Below are 22058 nucleotides of genomic sequence, written 5' to 3' on the forward strand. Positions count from 1 at the left end.
ATATTTAAAAAAATAAATTTCCCCCCATACATCAAACAGTTAGACAATTAGTACACAACCTCCGCAAACATTAAAAGTGTTGAGTCATGTTTTCTGTCTCAAATCGTTTCACATATTTCAAATTGAATGGACTGAAAGAAAAGAGCTACCAGACAGCACTAAGATACTGGAAGATACTTTTAATAGCTGACACCATTGTGTCCAGATTCAACTATCCTTACATTACAATGTTTGAGTTTGGTATGGTCTATGGAGTTGGGTTTAGAAACCCAGAAATCATTATATACGTTAAGAGACTCTATGGACAAACTGCTTTGATATTTCTCACAGCTGCAATCAGACTTAAACGCATATTTTTTCTCTGTCAAAATATGCATTTTATTCTATTTAAAATATCTGGTACTTTGAAAAGGTTTTAAAATGGTAATGCAACCCCCAGCTGACACTAGAAACAAACAGGTCATGATTGTCAAAATGAGCCATGGTGATTTAAATGAGTCATGATGCCTTTTGCACCAGTTATAATTATTCCTGTTCTCAAGAAAATGCCAGTCACAAACAGGTTCAAGGAACTGAATATCTTAGTCTATAGTAGTCTTAGACAGAGGCTATAACAAAACTAGCAACCCAAGAGATGTGAAAATCACCAAAACTAATGAAATGTGCTTTTTTAAAATTTTGCTCCTTTTTCTCTTCTGTCACCATCACTTTAGGTGAAGAAATTAAATTCCAATTAATCAGTTAGTAAGTAAATAACAACAAAAACAACAAGTTAAATCTATGAAAAATAATTCATATGCAAATGTAATGCATACATAATTTGGGAAATTCCATTGAGTTAATTAAAATTGTTAGAAATAACAAATACAGAACATCCTTTGCACTTTGGACTATAATGGATTTATCACAAGGAATGCATACAAACAGATGCTATTATCAACTGTTAATTGTTTCTGGAGATGTGTTATGTATTTACAGAGGAACAATTCAAATGGCCTTGCTGTATAATTATCACATCCTTATTAAACATAATACAAATTGTAGTTTTAATTAGCTATTGCCTTCAAATCAGTAGAGTTGCAAATAATTTTCAAATAATAAAAATGTTATCAAAAAAGATATATATTTTTAATCAAAATAAAATATATATTGTTTCATGTGATTGATGTTAGAATTTAGTGTGTGCAAAGTATATATCAGATATGAAACTGTATTTTCAGTTTTAATTTTTTGTGCCAAAGGATTTCAGCTCTGATCAGCACTTGCCAGTATTCATGTGCATTGAAAAGTGGAGAGAGAAAAATAGTATTCTAAATATGAAAAGTAATCAAAATCCCTTGCTGGCTTATTTTACTGATAGCATTTCACGAGCAAGAAAAACAAATCTCTGTAATAATCAATGAGACATGAAAAGGTCTTCAAACTGCTTTGTCACCAACAGGCAAAGGGAGGGGACTAGCATATGTAGTCCTTCTCGGGATCAGTGCTTTAAAGCCATCATAAGAAATCAACTCCACTTCAGCCAGACACGGCACTTCTAAATGCGCTTGTTTCTCCCCCTTACAGACTAAACATTTTCTTCCACTGCTGGGGAACATGCATTTGATTTGATTGCCAGCTGTTTTGGAAGGGTTTTTCTTTATCATGCCGTAGAAATGATAACCCCCCATCCACCATCCACAGTGTAAGGCAGCAGCACGACAGGAAAAGAAGTTTGACAGAAACCAAATGTTGGCATTGCAGAGGCGTGGGAACAAGACTATTTCAGCTGCTTCTCCTTTCTTATTTTAGACGCGCGATTCTCACTGTCGGACACTATGACCATTACGCATATGGCTGCAGTTTGGTTCGCAGTGTTGTCTCACACAGTTACCTAAAATTAACTTTTGTCATAGATGCATCAAGTACTCCGGGTTGAAGGCTGAAGATGAACAGAACAGATCTGTTCTGCGGGTACGAGGACCTGGGCAACCTCACCAATAGCTCCTGCGCCAACAGGAGCTTGCTCCGGGACGCGGCGATGGATTTAACCACTTTTACGCACATCTTCCCCTCGGTTTATGGCATCCTCTGCACCATCGGGGTGATCGCAAACAGTCTGGTGATCTATGCCGTGGCTACCTGCAAGAAAAAAATGGTCTCCGATATCTATGTGCTGAACCTGGCTATCGCCGACATGCTGTTTCTGTTGGGGATGCCCTTTACCATCCACCAGCTGGTCAGAGACAGACACTGGGTCTTCGGGAATTTCATGTGCAAAGCGGTGACTGTGGTGGACGTGAGCAACCAGTTCACCACAGTGGGTATCGTTACAGTGTTGTGCATAGACAGGTAGGATGTGCTCACTTTTCTACTTTTTATTTTACGAAAGCCGGAGGCGATAGCAGCGCGCATTTGGTGTCCAGTCTCTACTGGGAAAGACGCAGTGGTGGCGCAACCTCATCCATTCATCAAGTGGTGGTTAGTAAGTGTATCCAGCTAGTGCTGAACTAAATGATAGATTCGTAATCCGTGTACAGTCTTACAACGTGCATAAAGTTTAGCATTTACCCGAAACTAAACCTGTAAATCGGACATCACTTCTGAAAATGCGCCCGGGCTGCGAATTCAGTGACCCACTTAGTCGCATCTGTGATTGCATGGTGTGTCTACATCAGGGGTCATTCAATGACTTCAAGGCAGGCAGGAAACATACCATGGCGCTAAAGTAGAGGCGGTTGTAATACTGTTTGCTTGTGCGCTAGTATCTGTACCTGCAGGCGCGCAGCAATCCGAGGTGCCACCTGTAGCGACGCCAGGGCACCAGCGGGAAACATGAATGCATCTAGCTGCAGTGTAAGCGTTTGTATGGCAGGCTGGTATTTAAAATGCTCCAGCGGGAAGAGCAACAGCAACAAGAATAGTAATCATACTAATGAACACTGATAGCTGACGTCCGTTTATAGTTGTTCGAAGTATAACACATTTGAAAAAGTGCAATAATGAAGGGTAAGGGTTGTACCTGTTGAATGTGACACTTACCCACAGCCAGAAGCAGCTGTGCATCAAACACACAACTATGAAAATACACACAGGGATGGAGCCTTTAAAGGCATTTCAAATGGCTAATTTTCCAAACGTCTGTAACTAAAATAAATGCAAAAAATTAAAAGTAGAAGACACCTAGCACATAAGTATGAGGCGTTTGTCCTGTGAGCAAATATTAGCTATAGCGTTAATTGTGTTCTAAAGAGCATGTTTTTCAAGTATATTTAAAGAGATAGTCTTTGTGTTAGATGTTTTCTCCAGGGTAAGTTTAACCTCCGCAAAGAAGGCAAAGCAATATGTAAGCATGTATGTATGCATGTATGAATGTGTATTTATATGGAGTATTTTGCTCCAAGGCTCTTCCTTCAGCAGTGCTATGTATGGTGGCGAGTCCTTGTGGGCCTGGGGTGTTTCTGATTTGAATTTGGTCTTTGCTCCGACTGAGGTTTCTCCCCTAACTGAATCGAGCTGACATATTTTAAACTGGTGGATTGTCTTTGGTATTGTATTTTAACTTGTGCTTTTTCTTCTTCTTTCTTCATCTCAATTGCATGTCCTTGGTGTTGTTTCACACATGTGGATTAATTTACTAAATCCATACTTTGTCATAAAGAGCCCACACACCCACAGAGTGAAATCAGCTTTCAGAAATATTAACAGTACATTCAGCAGGGAATGTCTTGATCTCTCTGAGTTTCATTTTCTAACTGGGAGAAAATGTCTATCATTGCACTGTTTTGTGTGGGGCATGGCCGATCATAACAGGTGGGATGATAACAACTAGTTTCACAGTTTAAAAGAAAACATGGCCAGAAGGGTACATCAGTCACATTGTATTGCAAAACAACAGCTAGGGTGAATGACACGTGAGACCCCTAAGGATGTGAAACCATTAAGTTGCACTGGGAATGTAATGGATTTTTTTCAATTCAAACAATCACTTCGCTGACCTTCTAGCTGTTTGTATCCCTTCAAGACTAGAGTATTGGAAAGGAAATCCAGAATGGTCTGAAATTAGACAAGCTAGCTATGGATGAGTGTCAAAATAGTCAAAATAAGACATAATGGTCACTGGGTCATTGAACATTTTTAGGAGTCTCATGAAAGATGTATTGCTCCCTACACACACCAACCTTGAATCAATCCATAGCTAGTCCCTGTTAAAGAAAAGTAAAACCTTGAAGGCTGTGTATTATAAGGTTTGCAGTGCTAGGAGAACACTCTGTACTGAAGAATACAGAAGAATGTTCTAATACATCTGAGATAAGAGTTTCCAACTTTTCTTTCTACCAATTTTTATATGTGTGTATGTGTTTGTGTGAGTTTAAGGCCAAGGCATATTTGAATCCTGTGAGAAGGTGAAGTGTTTGAACATGAATTCGGTCTTTCACTCGCTGAGAGGTCACAAAACTACTTGTATATATGTAATCTTTCCAGTTCATCATCCCTGAGGGACGATGTTCTTTATGGATATGTGTTGCCGCATTGTGAGTTCATATGGTTAGCGTTACACTTGGAAGACTAAAAAACACTTTGAAGAAAGATTTGCAAAAATGAATAAAATGGCACTAACTTCTCCCTAGGTTTCCTGTTATCGTTGTATCTCTTTCAGAAATATACTATTAAGAGCATCAGTCATTTGGGATTTTCATAGTGTAATCACACCACTAGCTTGACATCAAACTTGACATTATGTACCATGTCTAAAATTAAATCCCGAAATACCCTTGAATTATCAGCAGTTGGTGTGTACCCCAGCTGCATCTAAACACAAATGCAAATTAAACTGAGATTCCACGAAAAGCAAAGATATCTGAGAGATCAAATTCATTTTTTCTAATACATATGGAAACTCTGCACCATTCATTGAAAAAGCAACAACTAATTAAAATATGAACAAGTATCAGTTCAAACATGCTGTAACGACTTCCTTTCACCATGCTTCTCATGTCATCGTGTCAATCAACTCTTTCATTTATAAACCGTCTGTCAAGTCTTGCATGGCAGGCCACTGTAAAAGGCATCGTTTGCATTTTAGTAAGAGGCATAACAAGATATTAGAGTTGTCAATTCAGGAAAAATGTTAATTATGTGTAACTGGAGCAAGTCTATTATAGGTTATGTAACCATAACATAATAACGCTTGGTGCATGCTCACAGATTCAAAGATTTTCAAATATATGACGGTAGCCATCAGGGCTCATTATGCCTACTAGGTCTGCAAGAATACTTAGATCAGGTATATAGTTGAAGACATCGAAAGACAAAGAGCATTAGATAAAAGCAATGTTATGTAATGAAGCCTCACTGCTTTGTTAAGGGGTGGATTGCAGAAAGAGACATTATTAGATCATTACTAGTTAATTTGGCTAATTTGGCTAAGAACTAAGAAACCACTACATACATTTAACCAGAAATGAAAGCTATGAAACAAGTCCAACTTTAGAGCTCAATTAATTATTGGTAACACTTTATATTACAGTGTGATTAATCACTTGAAATGAGTTAGGAACCACTAATAATTTAATTTATAAATTATCAATAAACCTTGATAAGATATGGGGCTGGATTAATAAGATATGATTTATCATTTACAATAAAGATTTGAAACAAAATAGTGTTAAACGATTAATCATGGGCCGGATTAAATCAAAACGTTGACCCACCCACTGATAGCAAACTACAAACCTGTACATCATAGCGGTTACAATTATGATTAGAAAAAAGTGGCATCTCACTAAAAATACAACCGCAACTGAGTACAGATTTGTAGTTTGCTATCAGTGGGTGGGTCAAAGTTTTGATTTAATCCGGCCCATGATTAATCATTTAACACTATTTTTTTCAAATCTTTATTGTAAATGATAAATCACATCTTATAAAGGTTTATTGATAATGTATAAATTGAATTATGAATGGTTCTGAACTGTTCCTAACAATGACACTGTAATATAAAGTGTTACAGAATTATTTAATTTAGACATAAAAGGGTCTGATAGCTGAAAACAGAAAGCCCTAAAGCATAAAGTTTTACATTTGAATCTGACACTATTCATAATATTTCACAAACATTGTAGGATTTCAAATTCCAATGTTGCTACTTAAATCAATTAAAAGCAGAAATAATTAATGTAAAGAAGTCTTAATAGATCGGTTGTGCCCAAGATATCAGTGTCATTCTCATGCAAACCACATGCTATGTATTGGATTTGTTGATGAAGAGAAAAACAACTTCACAGCACAATGGAGCCCATGCACTTATCTCTCATGAGACTTACACTACTACTGTACTGCAGTGTTTTTCATTAATGAAATATTGCATTGTTTTAAACTACAGCCAAAGGACAAATGAAACCCATGAATCCTAATGTAGTGGCTCCAGATCTCCCCAATAGAATCACCAGTTGTTCTAATTTGCGTAATATAATTGTAAACCAGAGGGGATGGATGTTAGCACTTTTCTGTCCAGGAGAAAGTTAATGTGATCTAAATGCTTATATTTATTTCCACACAAAACAGACATTTTTTGGCCACATAAAGAAAAGTTTGTTTTTTCAAAATGCAGTCTCTGATATTATTCTGCATATTATTTGAAAGGCATGAAAGTAACAGAATGTTTTCTTTCTCTCAGCACATCCTAATACACATTTTGTTTAAAGACTGACTAAAATATGGCAGCTTAAATATTTGTACAAATTACCCTATTCAAGTTGTCAAAATCACAATTCTATGCTAACCCAGTTTCAATGTGCCACAACAGCAAAACAGTACATTTGTTTAATTGGAGATGAAAGTCAGAGAAAACAAACCGCCATTTGTCTTTCGTGAACAGAAGGTGATGGACACAGAGCAATGCATAGGTGTGAATGTAACACCAGTTTTGGGGGAGTTACAGATTTATGAGGAATTATCTCTGCATAAAGCATGTGGGGACTAAAAATGCATTTAAACAGCATTGATTGGCCAGGAAAATCTAAATTTAGCAGAAAATAAAAAAGCTAAAGATTCCTGTCATTCTTGATTATCGATAATCATCACCATTAAGTTCAAAATAATAATTATAATAATAACACTGTACTCTTATTGAAATTTAACATTAAAAGTGTGTCTGAAGATTGTTTGGGGCTTATTATTTTGTCACTTAAAGCAATTTAGCTGACAACATTGTAGCAAATCGACATGTTCCTTTGAGAGGCAACCTCACAAATCTGTTTTCAGTTTGACATACCTTAAAACCCTCAGTGAATGATTCTCCCTCCCCACCCCCCCAGAACACTGGCCTATTTTCATATAAATGGTGAAGCTTTTAGCTACTTTAAACTTCTCTGAGACGTGGTACTTGGAGACATTTATTAATGTTGGACAGAGATCACAAAAGTGTGAGAATGACTGGGTGCTATAGCAGTGCAGTGCTATACTACAGTTTCTGCAGTCTATCATTGTAACAGGGCTGTGCACCACTTTCAGTTTCTGAAACACGGCTATAACTATGTCAGAAGAAAGTTTCATTAAATTAATAAAATAAATACATAAATATCTAATGAGGAGATGGGTGTATTTACTGGATAAAAATAAACTATTAGCAGAAATCTCATACATTTATTTAAAACAATGGTGCACAAATAAATAATGGATTACACTATACACTACACATATAAATCTAGAAACCCATGGGCATCTTCTCATTGGTGCAATGGAGACACCCCATCATATTTAGCAATGAACAGCAGTTTCTAATAACCATCACAGTTATCACCTGTTAAAATGTATTCCTAATGAATCACTTCTTCCGGAACAGTTGATGGGTATAATATAATCATGCCATCTTGTACTCGCTTGGCATGCTACTATGCAATCAATGGTTCACAGTTCACATAGAAAGCATGATAAGTATATTGTGATAAGTCCATCATGCATGCTATGTGAACTGTGAAACATTGATTATATTTTTCATTAGAGAAATATAAATGGATTATGTGGAAGTATGTACTGATTGCCTAAGTAGTTATTTCCAAAGGTATTTTGCCCGGAGTCAACACATTTTCAAGACATTACTAAATTTGAAAAGCAGACGTTTTTATTTTGAAGAATTTAGAAGTATTTTCAATATTTAGGTGATAAAAAAGGTTTAAAAACTGTAAACTGCTTGTGTTGACTTTTTCTGACTGTAGCTGTGTTGTCTATACAGTGCAGTCATGAGGTTTCTAATACACAAACAATGACAAATCTCTACACTGCCCTGTATGCAGTGTATGCAGAACTACACTGTAAGACTGCCGGCTGTGCGATGATGTGAAATGCAGCATGACGAGGTGTGGCTCGCACTGTGATGTGCGGTGTGTTGTATTCGCTCGCTGTGGAATCTTTCATAATTTTGCTGACTTGAATTCTCCTTGCATTGTTTATCACTTCTATAATATCTATGGCAAGGGAAAATCACAATGGCTCCTACTTTGGATTTAAAAAAGGAAGGGAAAGTTTGGTGCAAAATTCATCTGATGTTTCCTGCAATTTGCAAAGGTTCTTTATGTCAAATGATGGTTGCCAATTCATTAAAATAGCTTATAGTAACTGTATTGTGATGCACAGGCTATTTGGTTATTTTAGTCTTTTAAAGGTATTTTATTAACGTGTTTTGACTGTCTGTATATATTACGGTGACTGGATATGAAAGTCACAAGTTTTTAAATTCTTGAACGGCCTGAGCACACTATTAATTTAATTGATCATGACCGCACTGTATAAAGTCATTAAGACCATTAACGGGTGCAGTGTTGTATATTTTAATTATTTACCAATAACTAACAAGTTATGGCCCCAAAATACATATTTCCAAAGAAAGGAAAAAACAGTAATGAAAAATCGGTAAACAAGTGGAATCCATCCTTGTAACTACATTAACTGTAGTTCTAAAAGAACTGGAAGAATAAAATTACTTTTCTTCACTGGAGTAATTTTACAAATGCTGCAACATCCACATTGTTTTCTATGTAACATTTTTTCTTTAATGTTTTAATATGGCTTATATCTAGATATGCTTTACACTGACATTGCTTTCATCTCAATTTATTTCTACTTGATTTGACAGACACATAATGTGACACTTATGTGGTGCATTCAGGGGCTGGTGTATTATGCAACAACAGATTTTTTAAATCTCACCATAATTGTTCTAATGCTCCTAAAGCATGAGCATTTTCATTGGTTAATTAAACATTTGGCCTGGACATGTAGTTTTTCTGTGGGTTTCCATTTTGTTTTCTGTAGTCCACTTGTTTTTAAGCAGCCACCTTTCCACAGGACACATTCCCATTAACACCTCTGCCCTCACATATCTCCCATTGAGCACCCTGCCCCTTGGATTATCACAATATATATTATTGTAAAGTTGTAAAGTAACAGGTTTACTAAACTAAGTATGGAGAAAAAATAAACTTTATTTTATTTAATAAATCTAAAGTACTTGCTATTTACCATCTTGCATGAATAAAATACATTGGCTGCCTTTAGGTTTTAATTAGCTCGCTAAAACAAATTTACATCTGAAAGTATTTTGAAGGAACTTAACTACCATTTTCTGTGAACATTTACAATTATGTTAAGATGTAATTTAGGCATTTGTAATAGCTCACCAGAGACTCAGGAAGTTTTTTTTTTATTATGAATTTGACATTTGCTACAAAAAGCTGATAAAATAAGCTACTTATGTGTTTGGAAATACAGGAAAACCTTTTTTCATTAAGAAGGCACATACAGCACTAAATCAACCTTGTGCAATTTGTGCTTGCCAATTACTTTTAAGATAATAGTATAAGATAAGGTAATCAGGTTGATAGAGTATTTATTCTCAAGTGGGAAATACAAATCCCACATGGAAACAGTAATGCTATCTGTAAAACATAATAATACAAATGAAAAGAAAAGGTAATGTTTCATATGCAAATAAAAATGATATTAAAAGCTTTACTGACTTTTAATTGAAATAAATGTTCAATTATACAAAATCGTTATGTTCTTCATATTGTAATAGTGAGTTATAAAAGTAAGGCTAACTAAAACAGCTGCTTTGTGACATTGTCAAAAACCTTCCATTATTAGCATGGAATTCACATTCACTTAAATATCTCAAGCAGTCTCACTTAAAGATCCTATCATTACTTTGAAGAAGATTGCTATACACAAGGATATCATTTTATTGAAATCTCAAGAAAAATGAAGGTGGATTCTTCTGCAAGATGGGGAATTAAGGGATAAGTTATTTAAATAAAAGTGATGCCCTGAATTAATTTGGTAATTGGAAATCTCTTGTAGCTTTAAGGTGCATAACAGGCATGCTAATGAATAGCTTTACAAGTACTGTTTAAATGACTACAGATAAGTAAGCATGGTGAATGTCTGCATAAAAAGATATTGTAGTCATTCCAAGCCATTCCTTGTCAACACAAACTGTTACCCATAAGATTAATGATCTAACTCTACTTTCCATAAAAATATCTCGCAGTAAACAACCATTAGACATAGACTGAGGGTAACATCAGTTAATCTTCAAGTATACATATGGAGGCGCAGAGATGTAGACATAGTTTGTCCTTAAGAGGTTTAGACCATTCATGCCTTACTAAAACAGCACTTTTTTGAGTACATGATGTCCTGTATGTAGACAGACCCTGGATGTAAACTGTCCTCACAGTCACCCCTGTAAGCACCCAAGCTCCACTGTCCAAACAAGTGACAAAACCATGACCGCCTAAAGACTGGTTCCCAGGGGCAGCGGATTCGTACACTGCTGAGAAACAAAGGCGGTGGTGTCACTATTACTGTCTCATTAATATCAGGAACCCTATTACATATATACAAGTGTTTTCCAAGGCAACTGGGTGAGGTGGTTCAGGACATGTATGGCAAGCCTGTGTCTTTGACTAAGCTTATTTAAAAAAACTTCTATAATGTATTTTCTGACATAATCTTTTCTGTGATCAGTGGTGCAAAACCCTTTCCCTGTCTGCCTTTGCAGGATGAAGGTGATGGGATTAGTGAGGCTATATTTTGTTGTTGTTGCAGCATTTCGTGCAGGAATACTTAATGGGACCAAGTGCATATGCCTGATTTCTGGTGATACAGTATTTCTGACATTCACTTTTCCCTAAACAGATGCTTACCATGTAAGGTCTCTCATAGCATACTTACATGTATCCAGCATCACTTGGTCAGTTAATGCCTTATATTGGATCTATATATTGTTTTGTTTTTTTACTCCAATAACCCATACAATTCCTATTTGAAAAAGAAAAATAATCATCCACACTTTCTTTTGTCTTAAATAATATTGTGGCCTGCCAGTAAGGTGCCATAAAAGAGTGGAGCTACCTCTACGCCTGTTTTTCCATTTAAATTGTTATCCCTTGTTGGCAATAATAAACTCCCCTCTGTTTCCAAATAAAGACTGGGTCTTATCTTTTGCTACAGTATTAGTTATTTATTTTATAAATAACAGTGTTTAGGCAATAATTTGTTTGTCCTTCAATATGATTGGATTAAAGAACCAGAAAGTGCTTACATATATGTTTTGATATGCTTTGATATAATGGATTTGTTTTTGTTTTCCTTGTTGGATATGAATCGCAGTCCTGACAGAAAACAATTCTAAATTTAGTTTCTAAACTCACTTATTTTGGCTGACCAGACATCCAGGTTTCCATATAAATATACCCAGTGTCCGTATTCCCTCAGTTTAGAAATATTTCCTCTAACACTTGTAATTCAATTGCCATTACAGCTGTGTGCATGCCTTGAAATCCAACATGGGTTTAGTTGTAGGCTGCATGACAAGTCACATGCAATTCTAAAATATATAAATAAAGCTTAGAAATGCAACATGGCTTTAATTGTAGATCAATCACATGACAAGTCACATGAATGAGTAAATATATAAATAAATGTTTGTTTGGGTTTCTTTTTCATCTAGAGAACTAGGGGTAATACAAAAACATATTTTTCTGATAAACACACCAAAATATCACAATCAAATGGACTCAGGCAAATGAGATGCAGCTGTCTCTTTTAATTAATTTCTTAAAAGGAGGGGTTTATAAATAACATCTACACAAATACTCATTACATTACATTATTTGTCATTTAGCTGACGCTCTTATCCAGGGCGACTTACATTTGTACCCATTTATACAGCTGGGCATTTTACTGGAGCAATCTAAGTAAAGTACCTTGCTCAAGGGTACAACCATCCATTTTGACATGCACATTATTTGTAGGTTGTGCCCATTCTCTGGACATAATAAACATTTGAATGCAATAATTCATCTAGATCACATGATTAACAGCACTGCTACTGAATCAAGGATGTCTAACTAGAGTGAGCATCTCAATGGCAGATGAAAAATAGTTTGGATGCCAGAATTGTAATCAGTTTGTTCTTGGTGAATATTTTGAATTTTAAGAGCCACCACATCCTTGAAAGATTGATACATCTTGTCTGTGATCTGAATACTGGATTGGAGGCTAGTCTAAAAAGGGATGTTTATTTTTGACATGAATATAAGAAGTTACAGGATTTGAAAAGTGAATGTTTAGATGAATGAACTTGGACACTGTTATCAGGGCTGGTTGCTACACTAAGTAAAGAAGAGCAATCCCCATATCGGTATTTTTATTACTTCTATTCACTCAAATAAAAGTTTTTTTTGAAAGGTACCTTCCATATTTGTTAGTTAACAAGTAGCCATAGTGTTAAAAATGTTTATCATTCCAAGTACAAGAGCTGGTATAGTTTTTCTGTAGTCAAATTAAATGTATTCAAATTAAAAAATACATTAAAAAAATTATGTAGGTTAACTAGATTACTTAGAAATTAGTTTATTACATTAAAGCAATTATTATTATTATTATTATTATTATTATTATTATTATTATTATTATTATTATTATTTGCTTGAGCAGTTCATCATATATATTTTTCACCTGTCTGCCTGCCTGATATGTGTTTTAAAAATCAATAAAGCATATTTCAACCAGCAGATTTTGTGCTATGTGATAAAATTGATAACATTTGAAATTGGTCATCCTGAATCTTGTTTTGGCAGATCTCCAAAACACCAAATGTGTCTGATTCATGTTTCTAACATTTGTGGCAGCCAAGAAAATATAATTTTTTCAGTTTACACTTGTACACCACTGGCCACATCTCTCTTCATTGTTTCCCAATCTCTGTTGAAAATAAAAGAGATCAATTTTCTTTTTGTCCATGCTGTCTGTACAGAACAATACTTTACACACAGATCACTATTTACAGTCTTGTTGTGTTGCATTGTGCAAGCCTTTATCTCTGCAAAACCATTTCTAAAATTGCTCTACTTGCATCAGCTGCAACCCAATTCAAAAGCGAAGAGGTAACATTTATGAATTTCAAAGAGAAAGCAACAGATTTGTTTTAACATTGACAGAAAATAACATTTTACAGCAAATGAGCTGAGTGTCTGATTTTTCAATATTCTTAAGGTCTAGAATGTAATTATATCACGTTTGAATGTGCAAAGCTGGGGTTCAGACCTATTAACAAGCAGACGGTCCTTTTTTAAAATGTTCTATTACTGAACTGCAAAGGCAATTTAATATTTGTCTGTGATTTTTGATACAGCTGGTCATGAGATTGTGTTATGTTTCCTTGAATGGCTGCTGTTATCAGCTCTGCATTATTTCTGATCCAGTATCTCATTGAGTATCCCAAGATTTATTGTACGTCCTGTTGTCGTTTTGGTGAGTTAATGCAGAATAAAGATAACTTTCATATGTATGCCTACAATATTAAACTTGAAACCTCTTGTATCTAGGGCAGTCTAAATGGTGTTTGAATGTTGAATCCTGGAGCTATACAACTGTGGCAGAATCTGTGTTTTAATTGCCCCAAAAAACAAAACCTGAGGAATGAACAAGACACCGTGCTGGCATTTACTGCAGTTTAATGGAATACATTTTACTTTCGATAATTTTGTTATAGAATATATAAAAGCCATGTATTTAAACTGTTGACCTAAGTTTTGAAAAACAGAAACAGACTGAACAAACAAAACAGTCGAGTCTATTTTGTATTTACATTCTAAATACATTTTCCATGAAAGGTCAAAGATAAGCAATTCAGACTTTCTCTGAGTAATTCCCGGAACCAGTTGGCAAATTCTGCAGCACCACAGACAATATAACTGAGAGGTCTATCAGAAGTTCATCACAAAATGTGCCCTCATTTTAAATAGTACATTTGATAGATATTCATCAACCAAAACCATAACAATTTTACTTTGCATTTTGAGTTTTTTGTTTTGTTTTATTTTTTGGTGGTTGTGATGATCAATCAACAAACAAATATTCCAAACAGCACTCGGAAGCATATCCATGACTAGAACAAAATATGACAGACATTTTATTTTATTTTATTCTGTGTACATACCGTATTCTTATGGTTAATTATAATACAACCTTAAACTCATTGAGCAACTGAGAAGTTTTTGGAAAAGATTGAAAGTCCCTGAGGTAGAAAGAAGAGCAAGCATCTCTGAAACTGTTTTAGAAATGCTGTCATTGAACTGAAGCACTCTTCAAGCTCAGCAACATTCCCCAAACCTTTTCATTCAGATTGACCTACATCTGTGCCACATTTCTGTATAGAAACCTGATGAGCAAAAGGGTAATTCAGGTCAGTAGAAAGAGCAGTTTGTGTAGTCTCATTTATAAGTTTGTGCAAGCAAATAAAAATGAAGTTTTACTGGAAGCAACTATACCCTTAAAATGTTGGGGTGGCATCATGGGGTGGCTTCGTCTTGTGGGAGCCGATGTGCCTCTTGTGAGAAAATTATATGTTTAAGCTGTGACCATAACGCATGTGTTGTTTGCATTCCAGGTATGTAGCCATTGTCCACCCTACATCGGAGAAAAGGACTATCCAGTGGACAATGATCATCAATGCGCTGGTATGGACAGGAAGCTTTCTGCTCACGGTGCCGGTCATGCTTTACGCCAGAACTGTCTCCGTGAGAGACGTGGAGGTGTGCATGCTGGACCTACCTGCGGGCCCCAAAGATATGTACTGGTACACCTTGTACCAGTCCACCATGGGCTTCATCATCCCCCTGATTATAATCAGCACTTTTTACTCGCTCACTCTGTACCACGTTTTCAGGTCCATCCGCAGAGTGCGAAGGAAGCAGTCCGTCTGGGCCAAGCGGGCCACCAAGACTGTGCTCATGGTCATCGGCGTGTTTCTGGTGTGCTGGTCACCCTACCATGTCATACAGGTGCTCAACCTGAGCATCGCCTCCCCCACCATCTCCTTCTTCTATGCCTATAACATCAGCATCTGCCTGAGCTATGCGCACAGCTGCATCAACCCCCTCATGCTCCTGCTCTTTGCACAGAACTATCAGGAACGGCTCTGCAGAAAGAAGCAGTCTGGGAATGGCCACCATAGCTCCTCCAAGAACACTGTGGTCAAGACCGATGGTGGCTTTACTGAGACAAGTTACAGGGGCACCATTATTTAAGCAATCGAACTCCCTGCAAGATAAAGAACTTACTTTCTTTCTATAAGAGCTGATATAAATATATCTGTTGTCTCTTTAAAGGGCTCTAGCAGTAGCAGATGTAAGAAAGGAACAGTTAATCAGGTGAAGCACAATAAGGCTGATTGCAAACTTTTCAACTTTTTCTCCTGTTTTCCGTTAGTTTTCTTGTTCAGAGAGAAAAACAGAAGCCTGCCCCTTTGGCATACAATAATATGGCAACGTGAAGATCTAAATTTAACAGATATTTTGACTTTACCTGTTAGCAATCCAATATGGCTTGACAATGATTAACAATCATTCTGTGTTAAAATTACATATATATGTAATAAATAAATTACTATTTATTATTTTATTATTACTTTATTTTCTGAAATATGCATTGAATAAGCTTTACAACTGAACCATTTCTACAAAACTTCAGATGGTTTATACTGCACGGGACACATACACAGACAAGGATTCAGATTATGACCCTAAATGCACCTCAAGGGCCGTGAAGTATTAAAGTATAAAGATCTTTTTAAAAGTTTCCTGGAATACACTTTTTTTCCTTTTTAGTAGAATATATCACTTTTTAGAAATTTCCATACACCCAGAGAATGATCTTCTCCTTATTTGCTAGGCCTCTGTGTGCACTGTGATCAATTTCAGCTAATTTAGTAACTTTTTTTGTTGTTGTTGTGGTAAAATAATTTGCTTCAGAATAGTTAATCAAAATGTGTTGATGAAGGAAATATGTTTTGTATTCACTATTTGGTTGACTTTCCAAACGCTGTACACATTTTTGTATTATATTAAAAACATGTTTAGGAAGTTGTTTGTTAATTTGTTACTTCTGTTTCTCAACTTGTCAACCTGTGCAGTTATTTTGAAAAAATATATTGGTTTTATTTTATACTGACCATGTTATTATAATGCAGCTGTTTGTACAATGAAGTAACTGTAAGTAATAATTTTCATTTTTGTTTGTTGATGAAACCAATAAAATGCAGTGGCTTGAAATGCTTACACTGATTGTTTGTTTGTTTGTTTGTTTGTTTATTAAATGTCTATTAAAGCAAGAAACTGTACAGCAAAAAAAAAATAACATTTTGGAAGATGACACCCTTCCATGTGTTAACATTGTTTGTTCATAATAGTTTAAACTGGGCATTCATTTAACTGTTTAGGTTGTTGATTAATTATGACATTATGCATCCTCTTTACAGTGGGAACAATTCAATAGTCAGTGGAAAATAATGATCATTATTGTAGTTTTTTGTTGCTTTCTCGCTTTTTGCTGTTGTCGTTCTCCAGTTTGCTTCAAGAAAAAAAAGGCTTTTTTTCAGACAGTAATGTATGTAGGACTCTGCAATCACAAAAGTAGTTAAATTCACAAACATTTTAGCATGCCAACCATCGTTAGGCATATTTTGTAAAGCAGAACACACAACAGACAAATAAAAAATATGAAATAAAATTAAGAGAAAATCAAATCCTGTAAAGCTAAGACTTATGCTTTTGACCTTGATTTTTTTATTTTCTTAAGACTGCCTAGAGGTGGCTATGACCAGTTATTTTCAGCTTTACTGTAAAACATTACCAACGTGTGACTGAGTCACATTAAAACCCTGGCATTCACTAGATAATACACATATTGTAATATATGGCTCATGGTCATGAAATAAGGGGAAATGCTTGTTCGTTTTTTTTTTTTTATGTTTTTTTACATGAAATGCCAGCTGGAAATACCCCAAAAAGGAGACATACTGGTACTTCATACCAAAGGCAGGAATGGCCAAAAATGTCTTCAGTTAAAAAGGATAGTGCAACAGTAATACATATAAACAGTCTTAAATATAGGTGTGCTGCTTTACATACTATATCTGTTGAGACTCAAAAGATACACGCTATACAGCCAATTCTTTTGATGCCATTCACTGAAAGCACACACAAGCCTTTCCAAAAAATCATCTTCAATAAAGAATAAATGATAACACTTTATAATAAGGTGTTGCTTATCAATGTGTTATTTATAAATGTTTAATACTTTATAAATAATGAATACTACATTGCAAATTAGTTATAACTTGGTTATAGCAACACATGGAATGGCCACAGTTGAACAGGTACCTAAAAAGTGAAAGAATATTTATTAGGAATGTGTCAAAGCTTTTAACTAACACGTTTTAGTTACCTGTTGTGACCATTCAATAGTTTAGTTTATAATACATTATTCATGCTTTATAAAGTATCTATGAATAATGTAATAATAATTTATAATTATTAATATAATTCACATTAATAAGCAGCACCTTAATCTAAAGTGTAACAAAATAAATAAACACATAAGACGTTGAACTACTTAAAACAGCTACAACTCCAATGTGTCTTGTCTGCACTAAGGTATAAACTTAAACAAGACAGTCTGAACCATTTTACTATAACACCACAAAGAGTTCAAACATCAACTGCATTTTTAATTTGTTTCACATTCGATCATGTTTTTGGAGGGTATTAGCTGCTCTCTGTTTCTAGACATTTGTCATGCTACAGAGAAATTCTAGCCTGTATAAGAGTAATGTTGTGAGGACTAATTATCAGTATTAAATATTAGTTCTCCCTAAAATGTCCAATATATCACTTACCATGTGTACTTCTAGACAGTAGATTTTGAGAACTTATTTTGAGTTCCTAGAACAGTTTATTAGCATAAAAAAATAAATAAGCAGAAAACAACAGGAAACACTACAGAATAGACAGAAGTAGTAAGAGTCTTTGTGTTCTCTGTCAAGCTCCCATAAATAATTTAATCAAAAGGGATGACAAATGTCAAGGGAACCCATTCACATAACAATTGTGGCAATGTGCCTTCATTACATAGTTATTTACATTGATAAAGTACACTAAAATAGCAATAAATAACTTTGAGAAGCCTCAAACACAATGTAGTTAGCTTGTTCTTCCAATGGAGGCCTACCTATAAATTCTTAGACCTCTTTCTCCCCCAGTTGTATGAATGCTTTCTCTCAGAAGGTCTTTCTTGCCCCACCCTCTTGGTTGAGTACCTAGTTGGATTGGGGATAGACCTTAGATCACTTGCTGTAGGAGAGGTTGGTCTTCCAGTAAATGGACTGCCTGGCAAGGTCAAGTACTTTCATCAAGATTGACCTCAAAGTACATTATAAAATGTAATGAAGGAAAAAAGACCACAACTCATCAGTAGTCTACCATGTTGTCACAGTTGATAGAAAGAATGATATTGCTGCACTAGAGGCAGTTCAGAGGAGAGCAACCAGACTTATTCCAGGTCTGAAGGGAAAGTCCTACTGAGAGACTGAGGGAACTGAACCTTTTCACCCTGGAACAGGGGAGACTACGTGAGGACTTGATTCAAGTCTTCAAAATCATTAAAGGCATCGACCACATCAAACCAGAGGAGCTTTTCCAGATCAGCAGGGACACACAGGGACATACATGAAAATTGGGCTTAAAGGCATTCAAGACAGAGAACAGGAGAATTTAGCCCCAAATGAATAGGTTATTTTGTGTTTTTAGTATCATTAGACCTAGTGCATAAGCAAAATCACAGCAAAATTCAACTACTACAAATAACCTTCTCTGACTTTTTTTAAAGTTAGTTTGTTCACCCTTTAATAAGGTTCAGCCAAAGAACACCACAAATTCTACAAGGCCTTCTGGAGCCCACAACCTCTATTTTTTCATACCACCTCGACCTCATTTGTAACTTCCATCTGGATTGCCTTCCAGGAGTTTAACATTAGGTCACGTCTTATGTTTTCCCTTTGCGGGGACACATAATCCACTATTTAGATTTCTCTGTTGATATATTGCTTTAATGTCCTTGAAAGTCAACTGCATCCACAGCCACTGCTGGATTTCGTGGATGAATGGTAGGGGAAATAAACCAATTTGTTCATGCGTTTCATTAGATCAGAAGCCACACTCTGACATTCCAAAATTAATGTCCCTTCTTGTGCACTACAATGCATCTCCTGTGCCAGCCTTAGCATATCATTTTGTAACTTCGTACATACCCTGTAGTGAAATTATAGCGGTTACTTTTACTAGACTACCATTAGTCCACTGTAAGAAGAAAGATGCCAATATGTGGAATTCCTTAACAGGGAAAAGCTGAGATTTTATAAAGGCTTACTGTTAGAATATCTTAGGAACTGTATGCCAAAACTGCAACAGGTATTAAGTCCACTATGCTGAATTTTCTATAAGCAGGAATTATAGTAAAAAGTAATCAATAATAGTTATCTTCATCACCATACAATACTTTAAAGGATGCAACTGGTGGGTGAAAGGGTTTGTTTTTCAACCTGAAGACCCTGAACTTACATCCAGGCCAAATATATTTAAGAGAAGGAGGAATTAAGAAACATCAACAATGTCTCCCTAGATGCTCAGACATCTTCCCACTGAAGTTGTTTGGTATGATGTTTTGATGAGAAAGGTTTCCAGCAAAAGATAACCTGTGTTGCATGTTCTACTGAGGAATAAGAACACAAAGCTGCGGTATAATTTACTCTGATATTTAATTTCAATAACATCTCCAAGTAACCAAATCACTTTGGCCACCACTGTGAAAAATGAAAGGAAAGGAAAAATCTGAACCTTGAATGTGACAGTTTTCAAAGCCACCTAATAAATATGAATTGTCTAGTTTGAGTAAAGTGGATAAAAAAATGCACACACACACAAAAAAGCAAATAAGACCACTGCTATCTTCAAGCAATATGAATATGAAAATGGCCTACACAAACACGTATTGTGCTTTTAAAACACAGAGGCTTTTCCACCAAAAAATGCTAAATATGGAACAAAGTACCCCTTTACACATTATCCTTGAGAAAGCCCACTGCAGTAATATTTCTATAAATTAACTCAAAGAACTGTCAGAGACAAAAGACTGAAAGAGAAAATAATGATAAAAAAAAAAACTTCCATATGCTTTGATCTTTCTCTTGGCCCTACCAGAAACTAATCTTCACATGCTGGGCTTTGTCAAACAAGTACAGACAATTTTGGCACCCTGTAGCTTCTTTCAATATAGTTAAGACATTAACATTTTAGGTTATTATTTACACTGTTTGCCAAATTGAGTCTTGTTGCTCTGCAATAACTACATCCAATAAAGCCACATTTTTGTCTTGTTTGCCTTTATTAATATGAAAATGTGTTACAGAATAAATTGATTAAAAACACTATATCTATTCTTGATAATATTTACAGATTTACCCACTTCACATATAATGGATGTATCTTTATATATTTTGTACTTGTTTTTAGTTGACATTATGTATCTATATTGCTGTACACTGCATTTTGCAATTATTGGAATTTCCTGTATTATGTACATATTTTGAGATGTGTGCTTGGATAAGGGCGTTTGTGAAAGAAAAAAGAAAGCAAGAAAGAAAGTGTTACCTATTGAGTGAGCTTGGAAATTAAGTACCTTAACTCTCAAGTTGTGATTGCAACGCCATTAATGATTAACCATAATAATAATTAAAAAGTGCAGAGATACATCCATTATGCATGCAGTGGGTAGATCAGACACGGCCTAATTATACATATTGCATTTAGGGTTTATAATAATCATGTCTTCTTAATTGATGGGATCTAAACAGTGACTTTACTGTATTAATAATGGTAAACAAATAAGGAAGACAAATATTAATTTAATAAGAGCCTATTTAGCTCTCCTTTGGCGGTAGCCATGATTATGATCAAAGTTCTACTTTTCAGTTTTAAAAGTTACTAAGATGATAGAACAGACTACAAAAGTCACAGATACGCTTCACTCCTACTGACACATGAATACATATAAACCAATCATTTTGTTGTGCTAGTTGTCCTTTAAATAGTTAGCTGGGATGTTGCCTGGAAACTATTTAACACTATTTCACTATTTCTGTGAATTGTGTGCTGCATTTCCAGTGAAATTCAGCTGACATCAAAATGCTACATAAAAACAAATGTCTCTCCCTGCACAACAAAGAACAACAACTCAGACTAATACTTTAACTTCATTGGACATTCATTGCACAAGGAATGTTTGAGTTGAAATGAGAAAATTGCATTTCAATACAACAGTTTTTTTTTTTTTTACAAAAAGTCTTCAGCTTAGTTGTGACACAGATCCCTAATTCAGACCTGACAACCTTGCTCTCAGCATAGCACTCGTGCTTATTTGTGATGTGTCTACAATAATTAACGCTTCCAACTTGTATTTGTCCCTACTGTATTCATATATGAATAGTTCCTGAGTAAATTAAATCTACTACATTGCCCCAAGAGCATTGTAGGAAGTTATAAATCACAACAGTGAAAAACAAACAAGATCAAACAGCTGCATTTTAATTATATTTTCATATGCTAAATATCTTCAATGCCAAACCTTTCTGGGCCTTTCCTGTCATCATTCCTTTTAATAAAATGATCGTAATGATG

General features: G+C 35.3%; 1 protein-coding gene across 1 annotated transcript; it reads left to right on the plus strand.

The window, feature by feature from the left end:
* Nucleotides 1-1650: 1650 nt before the first annotated feature.
* On the plus strand, nucleotides 1651-15867 carry mchr2b (melanin concentrating hormone receptor 2b). Its single transcript, XM_066716321.1, has 2 exons — nucleotides 1651-2331; nucleotides 14936-15867. The coding sequence occupies exons 1-2, from the start codon at nucleotides 1928-1930 to the stop codon at nucleotides 15573-15575; spliced, it is 1044 nt and encodes a 347-aa protein (XP_066572418.1). The 5' UTR covers nucleotides 1651-1927; the 3' UTR covers nucleotides 15576-15867.
* Nucleotides 15868-22058: the final 6191 nt, after the last annotated feature.

Source organism: Amia ocellicauda, chromosome 11 (genome assembly GCF_036373705.1).
Source record: "Amia ocellicauda isolate fAmiCal2 chromosome 11, fAmiCal2.hap1, whole genome shotgun sequence".
Classification (NCBI taxonomy): Eukaryota; Metazoa; Chordata; class Actinopteri; order Amiiformes; family Amiidae; genus Amia; species Amia ocellicauda.